Source organism: Aotus nancymaae, unplaced genomic scaffold (assembly GCF_030222135.1).
Source record: "Aotus nancymaae isolate 86718 unplaced genomic scaffold, 86718_ANA_hifiasm-v0.15.2.pri h1tg000010l, whole genome shotgun sequence".
In the NCBI taxonomy this organism is placed as follows: domain Eukaryota; kingdom Metazoa; phylum Chordata; class Mammalia; order Primates; family Aotidae; genus Aotus; species Aotus nancymaae.
In genome coordinates, this window is record NW_026988421.1 from 29,013,515 (window position 1) to 29,024,206 (window position 10,692).

At 53.9% G+C, this 10,692-nt stretch overlaps 1 protein-coding gene across 1 annotated transcript in view; it reads left to right on the top strand.

Moving 5' to 3' along the window:
• Window positions 1-9,846, top strand: part of FBXW4 (F-box and WD repeat domain containing 4) — an 83,621-nt gene extending 73,775 nt beyond the window's left edge. Inside the window, exons 7-9 of the mRNA XM_012439459.2 lie at window positions 8,050-8,190; window positions 8,769-8,910; window positions 9,128-9,846. Coding sequence (XP_012294882.2) covers window positions 8,050-8,190; window positions 8,769-8,910; window positions 9,128-9,247 — 403 coding nt within the window. The 3' untranslated portion in view covers window positions 9,248-9,846. The remainder of the gene's footprint in view (window positions 1-8,049; window positions 8,191-8,768; window positions 8,911-9,127) is intronic.
• Window positions 9,847-10,692: the final 846 nt, after the last annotated feature.

The following is a 10,692-nucleotide window of genomic DNA, read 5'->3' on the forward strand; positions in this document are numbered from 1 at the left end:
CCTTGGTATAGATTTATGGTCAGGATGGAGTTCTAAGGCACTATTTCTTTGACTGTCATTCTCTTATGAAACCCCTAGATCTCACTAACCCCAAACACTGAGTCTTTATTGAAACCAGAATGGACCCTAATGAGAATGGGTATGAGACAGCAATAAGCCTGGCAGGGTGGCTCGTGCTTGTAATCCCAGCACTTTGAGAGGCTGGTGCAGGAGGATCACTTGAGCTCAGGAGTTTGAGAGTAGCCTGGGCAATATAGCGAGAACTTGTTTCTTACCAAAAAAAGTAAAAACAACAACAACAAAAAAAACAACTATGGCCTCAGTTCTTCCTGGAGCCTAAGAAGAAACAGCCCTGCCCCCTCTGTCCAGCCTGTGGGCTCTGCTTCTTCTGGCAGGGCTGCCCTGGGCATCACTTGGCAGTGCCTTCTCTCCAGCCCCCAGGTTCACCTACTGGGAGATTTTTGTTTAAACATCTGTCCTGTACCCAAGAGAAGCTTAGAGGACCAAGTGGTACAGCAGTTGAGGAAAAATGCCCTGGTGGAGGCATTTGCTTTTGGTGGGAGGAAATGGATGGACAGGATGACTCTCTAGAGCTGTCTTTCCCAGAGAAGCCCAAGTAGATAATAAAGCCATGTAGAAAATAGGATTAAGGTAATGAACAGGCAGGACAAAGTTTGATCTTTCAATAACACCAAAGCCTGACTGACAGGCCAATCTGAGAGGTGGAGCAGCATCGCCGGCAGGACTTGGGACTGGGTGGTGAGCGATGCTGGATGGATTCTTTGCTTTTAACTTGTCACTGCTGAAACTTGAGGAGCGCCTGGATTTTCTCTTTTATGTATGTGCTGGGGCTTGGGTGAAGGCGGGGAGTACTCGAGGGGCAATTTGCTCTAAACATTGCTATACCCTGGATGATGGTGGGGGCTAGGACTCTCAAAGCTGTAGCCACCCACCAGGCACCAGTGTTCCCATCAGGGGAACCATCACCCATGTCTATGTGTGTGTCTCATCTACGTACCCTCAGGTAGCCATTGCTGCTTCTCACAAAGCCTGGATCCCTTTCAAGGTCACCATGGTTCCCTCAGCCCCTCATTCTGTCAAGACCTTTAGAGACTCTCCTTGCAGGCTGGGCTGGAACAGGGTTGGAGGGGGAACTGCTGGCAGGAGCACACAGGTCAGAGGGCAGCCACAGGCACACAGCTGTGGCCTGTGGCAAAGAGCTTGGCTGTCCTCTCTCCCTTCCTCTTTTTCTGCCTTTCTGTTTCCTGGAGCTGGGCACCATAGGGTTAGGCCCAAGGACAGGGGATTCCCATCTAAACGAGAAAGAGTCCTTCACCCAACCTCAAGGTACCAGAATCTTCCTGCTTCTGACAGTAGGTAGTGTTCAAGCCCATTCCCTAACTTCCAAGTGCCAGGAATTCTTGTACCTTCATCTTGACTGACCAACCACTGAAGTATCCCTAGCTAGGCCCTGAGATCCCATCAGGTCTTGAGGAACTATGCCAAAGCCATCCTGCCCGAGCCTGGGGTCTGGAGGAATCAGAGCTCATCTTGCATTCTCTGTCTGCATTTGAGCAGGACCCTTCCTTGGCTAGGCCCCAGGGCAGGTGCCATGTGTTGGCTGTGTGGGGCATAGCTCCTGGTGGCTGGAAGGCCCAGGTGGGTCTGACTGGCCTGCCATCACACATACCTTCCCCCATGGGCTGCTGCTTGCTGTGGGTTTTTTTTCTGCCAAGGGGCATTTGAGCTGGATCTAGCACTGGTGCCTTGAGCACAGGGCACAGCTGGGCCCCTGGTAGCTGTAGGCAGGTGGGCTTCAGGATGGAGAGCCCTTTAATCCCAGACCTGAAGGTGTCATAGTAGGTCCAGCCACAGCCCTAAGCCCCGCTGGGATTGTGGGGTGGGAAAGGGGGTGGGGAAGTGGTTGGTGACCTGGCTGCTCCTAGGGTATTGAGTCCTTGGCCAGGCTCTATGCTGCCCTGTGTGTGTGGTCATAAGCCCTGCACACATCCCATTGATTCCCCTTCCCCTTTGGGCCAGGGTCATCCCTGGTCCCCTGTTACACCTCCACTTCCACCTCAAAGTTCCTGAGTCCCCCTTTTCTCAACAAAGGCAGGGGCAGAATAGGCTTCTCACCCATCCTAACAGATGCCCTAGATTTTCCCCCTCTGAGCCTGTGCTCAAGCCAATGCCATGCCCAGAATACCCACTCTGTGCCTAATGAAACCTTGCTTGCTCTTCAGCATAAATAGCACCTCCACCATGAAGCTCTCCCTGATCCTGACCCCTGTGGCTGGAGTTGGTGGCCCTTTCCCCTGAACACAGTGTTGGAGCACTGATAAGGGCCACCTGGTCAGCCATGGCTGTGGCCTGGTATAACTCTCCCTCTGAGCTGGGAACTGACCTTGGTTTCCTGCACTGAACACAGGAGATGCATATCAGGGCATCTAATGACATTTGGAATGGTAAGGGACACCTGGCTGGAGCCCATTCTGTCTGGAGAAGGAAGCTGTGTTCTGCACACGGGCTGGGCCACTCTGGGGGCAGTTAGTGCCCATCCTGCCCAGGTGTGGCTTTCCCTCTGCCCTGGCCCTCCGCCCCCACCCTGTGCAGGGGCCTGGCCCACAGTCAGGGTGATTACGGGAACTGCCCCTCTTTAAAGTACCTGCCTTCTCCTTTGAAAGTATTACTGACAGCTTTTTTTCATTCTCTTTTTTCTTTACCTCTTTAAGGAACCCTGTAATTTCTTTCTTTCTTTCTCCCCTCTTAACTTTTTCTTTCTTGTCCCCTCTGTCCCCCTGAACCCTTTGAAATTGGCTCTCTGCCTGCTGACACCAAACTGATACTTTGCATTTCACTTCTCCTTATCCCTTTATGGCAACAGATGTTGAAATTTTGTATCCTTTTATCTGCCTGGCTGCCCCTTCCTGTAATTACGGCCCCCTTGTTAGCAGTACAAAGTGGGCTGCCCGGCTGCCTGGCCTTTGAGCCATTGTGTCTGAACACATGTGCGCGGGCGGGTGCTGGGGGTGCGCACACAGGCACATGCATGTGAGAGGCTGTGTGCTTGAGAGGGCCCTTCCTTCTCACCTGATGGGGCAAGCAAAGCTTCCATATGCTTCTCACCTCTGTTCCTCCATTGTTAACCTTTAGAACCTATCTGTTCCCTTGATTCTCTCACTACCCCACCAGGGCAAGCCTCTGGGCATCTGTGAGGTGGAAAGGCCTGCAAAGAGCTGGAAAGGGCTGGAGGTGGCCCTGGGTAACTCTTAGGGCAGGTCCAGTTGTACAACTGGATAGAGGATGTTAAGGGGCCAGCAAGAGAGTGGCTGCATTGTTTGTGAAGGGGGGGAGCGCCAGCACCCCGGAGCACATAGACCTGATCTAACATTTATTGGGTATGCGATCCCTGAGCCTTCATTTTCTCATCTGTAAAGGTGTTAAGAAACTTACCTCCAAAGTCTGTTGAACTGATACGAGTAAAACACTCAGCATGTTGTCTGGTGTACAGTATGGACTCAGGTTATATGAGCTTTTGCTGTGGTGGCTACTTTGCCACCAGGTAACCGTCACAGCTATCTCATCTGGCTCCAGCAGACACAAAGAGAACAGGGCCTTTGGCTTACTTCTGTCATCCTAAAAGCTGCTACCAGACTGGATTTCCAGGAGCTCTGCCTTTATGATGGATTCAGGCTCTGCCCTTCCTTGCTCTATGACATTAAGTCACTTTTCCTCTGTGACTCTTGGTTTCTTTATCTACAGTCAGGGGCCTGGACTAGGACAATCACTGTCTGTTCAAAAGCCTTATGGCTCTCTGCCACTAGTTTGTGCTAGGTGAGGGATATGCACCCTAAGACCCACTGTGGCCTGGAGGCCAGACCCTGCCAGCACACTCCCAAGCCTCCAACCAAACCAGATTGCCAGCTGCCGCCAAAACAGCCTGGTTACCCTAGCACTGCACCTATGCTGCTGTTGTTCCTGCCATCTGGGCCATCTCCTGTCACTGCCTATGACAGTTCTGTCCCTCAGTGAAGAATCAGTCGACACCCCCAGCCAGAAATGCTCACCTATCTGCCCCCTTATAGAACTTTGTGTTGTTCTCTGTGGTACCTACCAACTCACACTTTGTTAGCTGGATACATGTTGCAGACTTCTCTCCTTGGATTGAATACTCCTTAAAGGCAGCGACAGAGTCTCTTTGATAGTCACAGCTTCCATCTCCCTGTAGTTTCCATTAAGCACAATGCTTTGTATCCAGAAGATCCTCAATTAATGGTTGCTGATTTAAGGAAAGAGGAGATAGAAGGGAGGGAAAAACCTCCCGTTCTCTTTGCAACTATGTTGGGCCCAGCTTATACCTTCAAGCCATCTGTCCCCCAGGCAGCAGAGGAGATGGAAGAAGGTAAACGCTGTCACCCTTCCATCCCCTCTCTCCAAAAGCCATTGTTGCATTTCAAGGTAGCACATGGCAAAAAGCACATGGCACAGACCCAAACAGATGCAGGAATGAGTATCCATAGGGTCTCCAGGGAACAGTATCCGGAACTCAGTATGTTAAAAATGACTGGAAAATGATGTGGGAGCTGTGGGCATGCTGAGCTGTGGGCTGGGACGTAGTGACTCAGGAGCACTCTAGTACAGGTGGCTGTGGGGAAGGCTGAGAGAAGGGCAGCAGGGCACCAGGCTTTCTACCTCTGCAGACTGTGGGGGCAGGGGTAGGGTGCCAGGGACTGCCCCCTGTGCCCAGTCTAGCTTAGCACTCAGGGCTTCTCCCAGATGGACCATCCTTTAGGGCCAGCCCCTACTAGCAGTTAGCTCTCCTCACAAAGAGGGTGATGGGTATCAGTGTTTCATGTAAATGTCCCTCCTCTCTGACTGGCAGGAAGTTCTCTGTCTCCCTCCAGCTGCAGTGGAGCCACCTGGGCAGCAGGATGGGTTGACCTCTCAGGGATGTGGCCACACTCTGCTTGCTTCTTCTTCTCCAGGTATGGGGGTTCCCAGGAGAAGCCTGCACATGGCCAGAGCCAAGGGAACAGGTCTCCCTCAGGCTGCTGCTCCTCAGCCTGTGTTTCATTCATCAGGCTCACATGGGCGGCCCCATCTGTCTTTATGTTTCCCTGAGTTGAGAGAGAATTGCTGGGCTTGGGCTCGGGGGAGGCTGGGGTGTAGAGGCCCCCGGCCCTTAGTGGCTCCTGGAGGCCTGGGCTTTGTCCATGGGAGTTGGAAGGGAATGGACTTTTTGTCTGGCCCTCTATAGTGATGGACTGGCCCTTGCTCCTATCTTGGCCCAGGGCTCTGAGCAGCAGCCCTGTTCCCACACAAGCTGTGCAACAGCCAAGGCTCTGCACCCCCCTCGCACCCCCCACAGTGAGAGGCTGAGAAGCATTCTTAACATTCTTTCCAGAGAAAAGGGGTGAAATGTCTGAATTTGGGGGGTCACCACGTTATACAAATTGCAATCTAATCGTTTTTACAAGAACACACTTGCAGTAAGAAAAGGAGCCCAGGAGGAGGGGATGAGGAGACAGACAGCTTGTTTTGTCCCCCTTTCCCCCAAAGTTTGGGGCTATTGTCGGGCCAATCTCTCCCTCCACCAGAGCAGTTGAGCTAGAGTTTTCTAGTTAAATAGGTCTTGGGGTGGGGGCCGAGAAGGGCCCACGGTGCCATTTCTGTTTGTTTTCCCAAATCAAAGCCCCAGCAGGGCTCCTGTGGCACTGCTGGGCCGCTATTTGAAGAGATGGGCCTTTTCCCAGAGCCTGGTGTGTCAGTTTATGCTCTGAACTTAACCTCACGGGCACCACACAACAGAGCCTTGAGGGTCCTGGGCCCAGGGGCAAAAGAAATTGTATCTTTTTATTGGCCCATTTAAAGCGTGTGTGGCCATTTTAGAGAACCAGAGAACAGCGAGCGCAGCAGAAATAAACCTCTCAGCCCCTGGCCAGGCTGTGCCGGCAGACGAGGGGCTCTTGGGGTTTGTGCTGGCCCCCAGGGCCTGGTGTTCACTCGGGCTCTTGAGTCTCCCCCCAAGGGTAGGGACCCCTTGGGCTGTTCTGTATTTCTTACTGCAGATACTTATGGCTATGACATTTTCCAGTGGCGGCTTGAATGCTGGAGTGGGGCCCAGGTAGGCAGCCCATTCTGGGTGGGCGCTGTCCCTGTGAGGCTCCACGAGTGCCCAGCTCTCCTTCCCTCTGAACCCAGGGACCAGGGTGGGCAGGTAGAGCCATGCTGGGCTTCAGCCCTCCCAACCCCCATTGCCTTTCATCTTCTATTTCAAACAAACATGAAATTACTTCTATAGATTAAAGGGGAGAGCTCCTCAATCATTCCTTAAGGTTTCACTAATGGAGGGGGCAGGGCCCCCAAATCTGGAAGAGGGAGGAGAACTGTGGAGCCAAACGGTCCCTACCCACCGTGCACCCAGTATACCTGAGAAAGAGACTGACCCCCTACGGGGCTCTGGCCTGCCCAGGGTGGCTGAATCTTGGCTGGTGGCCCATCTGGGAAGGCAGGGCTTCTCTGGGAGCCAAGGTTAGCAGTCTCTATGGGAAACAGATCTGGGGAGAGGGCCTTCTGCATGATCCCTCTCAGCAGCCCCAACAGAGGCTTGTCATCTTCTCCCCGCAGGCCCAGCTCTGGGCTACTGAGAGGAAGACCAGAACTTCCCTGAGAAGGAGGCTGCAGGCAGAGGTTGCTGACTGGGGCTTAATCCCCCACTGGTGGCAGCAGTGCTCCTGGCCAGGGCTCACTGTCCAGGGCTCAAAGGGAAAGGTGGAGGGGACAGAAAGGAACCCCCAGTCTCCTCCTCTGGCTTCAGCTTTCAGGGAAGATGGCAGCTCTGTCGGGGAGAAAAGAGGTTGTGGGTCAGTCTGAATGAGGTGGAGGGACAGGAGCTGCCATCTGCAGTCAGACATGTGGTTGGCCGCCTTGTCTGCTTCAAGCCCTTTGCTGAAATGCTGTTTGGGCCAAGCTGAGCTGGTGAGCCATGAAGTCCCCTCACTCCATGCCAGGTCCTCTTACCTGGACATCCCTGTGAAGTGTCCATGGCCTTGTTTCTCCTGTCATGGCATGGGGAAAGCCCAGCATCTCATGGGTAAAGGAAGCTGAGGCATCAGGCCTGGAGGGTGCCCCTTCTCCTTCATTCCCCCCAGTCATTCTGTGGAAACTCAATACTTCTACCCATCCCCTGGCCGCAGGGATTAGCGGGTGCACTTGATGTTGAGGGGTTGTTGCTAGGGACAGGAGGCCCCCCTACATGGTTGCTAGGGGTCTGGCATCAGGGCAAAGGGTCTGCCCACTGCCGCGGTCACGGAGGGAATTACACAGTCACAAAGAAATTGTTCTTCTCAGTAATCTGCTCTTGGCCACCGGGTGGGGTGAGGGTGAGGGTGGGGGGAGCAGGCTGGAGCCCCGCAGGCTGGGGGCTGTGATCACAGAAGCATGCTAGCCCCGGGCTGGGGGCCAGCTAGGCCAGGAACACCAGGGACAGCCCGCTAAGCTGCTTTCTCAGCGATTTCTCTCCCCAGACACAAAGGTGTTTACTTGTTTTAACATCTCCTAGGACTCCCCTTCTCCTTTTGTGTGGTCTTTATCCCCAACGAGGTTTGAGCCCCAGATTACAGGCAGGAATTAAGGCATTGGACTCAGGCAGCTCAGAACTGCATGACCTGCAGGATCAAGAAGTATAAAGTAACCATGCGTATGTGTGTGTGTGTGTGTGTGTGTGTGTTTACAAGGGGGGCCAACTCTTCAGCAAGGGCCATTCATTGTCCTGAGGAGGAGTGGCTGTGTGGCAGGCAGCCGGCAGGCAGGTGTGATGGAGGGGCTGCTGGGGGAGGGGTGGGGCCCAGGACTTGTTGCAGAGGGCTCATGGCGGGGGTGGGGTGGGTAGGAATCAGGCATCATCTCCTCCCTTGGCCCCCTTCCTTGAGTCTCATTCTGGCAGAGGAAAGAGAACCACGTTTCCCCAAGTTCTGATGCCCTCTGAAGGCTGAACGAATATTTATGGCCCTCGTGAAACAGCCTCTCACTGTGTCCTTCCCTTCCTAGTGGGCAGCTGATGACACACTTGGGCAGTGACTTTCCCCCAGGAGCTGGGGTGCTGGATGTCATGTATGAGTCCCCTTTCACACTGCTGTCCTGTGGCTATGACACCTACGTTCGCTACTGGGACCTCCGCACCAGTGTCCGGTGAGTGTGCTGGGCAGGGTGGACAGGTGGCGGGGGCCCTGTGCCAATCCCGGTCCTTCCTCCAGTCCTGGGTCGGCCCATGGGAGAGGGAACAGAGACTCCATGTCGGGGCTGGGAAGGTAGAGGCTTGCCAGGTCATGCCAAGCTTAGACTTCCTACACTTGGGCAGCACTGGTCCCAGTGGCTTGGGAGACTGTAGCCAACAGGCCCTGACAAAGGCAGGCATTTCTCAGAGCCTCTGGAGCCATCAGGGTACTGTCCTTCAACATTCTGTCCCAGCCTTTCTTGAGGCCTGTGTTGCTTCTCCCCTTCATGAGTCCGGTGACAAGTAGCTGGCCATGTGAAAACACGTGCAGGTACCATCTGCTCTGTGGTCTGGGCCATGGCGAGAGCCCTCTACAGAAGGTGCTTTCTCCCATGAAGTTCAGTGTTTGACAAATCTGATGATTGAGGCTTCTCTCTCTCTTCAGCCCGGAATGGCTCCTTAATGCTCTCCTCAGCCACTCTAGGCTTGAGAAAGCTGGGGTGGAGGTGGAGGGCACCCTAAACCTCCCTCTGCATCTCCTTTTCCTGGACAGGAAATGTGTCATGGAGTGGGAGGAGCCCCACGACAGCACCCTGTACTGCCTGCAGACAGATGGCAACCACCTGCTGGCCACAGGTTCCTCCTACTATGGTGTCGTACGGCTGTGGGACCGGCGCCAAAGGGCCTGCCTGCACGTAAGTGTGCTGCCCACCTCTTCTCCAGGATGCCAGGACTCATGATTATGGGCTGCATCTGGGAGAGGGTGAGGTAGCCAAGGATGTGTCTAGAAAGGGTTGGAAGAAGCCTACAGTGGCACATGTGCCTATCTCCCTGGGCCTGGGGATCCTGGGTTAGGGAATACCCACATCCCACTTAGAAAGCTTTTACCACTTCCTGTGCCCTCCCTTCCAGGCCTTCCCGCTGACGTCGACCCCCCTCAGCAGCCCTGTGTACTGCCTGCGTCTCACCACCAAGCATCTATATGCTGCACTGTCTTACAACCTCCATGTCCTGGATTTTCAAAACCCATGACCATCAGGGCCACCCCTGCCTACGGGCCAGGGAAACCAGCTACTCAGGGACCTCTCGTTTGGAGGATGCAGTGATAACTCTCCCACTGCCCCACTATGCTCCTGGACCTGTGACCTCAGTGCTTGGGCACCTTGCCCTAGAGTCTCTGACTCCTGGGGCTTGGGGGCTTACCAGACATGCAGTCCCTCCCAGGAACCTGTTGGAGAGGCAGAACCTGCTGCTTTAGAGAAGTACGGCTGAACCTGGGCCTTGCGTTCCGGAGAGGCCCATCTTACACCCCTTATTAGAGCCACGACAGCCTGCAGAGTGAGGTGAGGAGCTCCCACCTTCCCAAATGGTTCCTTTCTGCCCCTTCATGGAAGGAAAGGTGAGGCTGCCAATAGCCCCCTGGCACCAGCCAGACTTCACCCTTGACCATCCTCTCGGGGCCGGGGGTTCATTCCTGGGGCACTGTGGCCTGGTTTTGCTTTGAAACCAAGAAAGGGCAAAGAGAACCCAGCAGTTCTGATTGAGTTCTGAGCCAGCCCTACCTCAGGCTGGCTGTGGAGACATGCTACAATTTTCATTTTTGTAAAAATAAAGCTTGATTGTTCATCTGGTTCTTCACTGACTGACTGAGTAGTTCTAGGAGGCCCCAGGAGAAGGGAACAGCAGACCCAAGCTCAAGGTTGTGTGTGCTGCTGAAATGGCAAGACCAGCCTCACGGCTCTGTGTCCCAAAGGTTTCTTTTTTTTTCAGGAAGACTTCCCATGGACAACGTACCCCATAGCATTTAGGGTGTGGAGGGTCACCTGTGGGTTTGGAGAGAGGGGTGTGGAAAGGGTCCAGGCTGCTGGGAGCTTAGTTATTACCTGTGGTGACCCCTACCCCAACACACACCCTTAGCAACACTATGACCCTTATTCTGGCTTTTTACCCACAATGCCTTAACATCCTATGTTCTATTTCCAAGGTTTCTGCATTTTTTTGTTTTGAGATGAAGTCTCACTCTGTTGCCCAGGCTAGAGTGTGCAGTGGCACGATCTTGGCTCACTGCAACCTCCACCTCCCAGGTTGAGGCGATTCTCCTGCCTTGGCCTCCCAAAGTGCTAGGATTACAGGTGTGAACCACTGCGCCCAGCCAGTTTCTGCATTTTTAAAACTTCTCCCTTGCCAGCACATATCTTCAGGAGTTTCCTCAACCACTTCTGCAAACTAGGGTAGCACAAGGTCCCTCCAGACTGGTCTTCCTCTGAGTTTGTGTCAACAGGTTGCAGGGAAAGGCCAACCCTGCCCTGCTAGGGCCATGTGCTCCCACCCTATTCTCCTCCCTTTTTGTGGAAGGCTTTATGTTGACGATCCCTGGGATAGAAAAGGGAATGTCATCACCACCCCTCCTGAGGAAGGCCAGTGGGGTCTGGGGCTAGGCAGCATACAGAGGTGAATAGGAGGGCAGTCCCTGTACA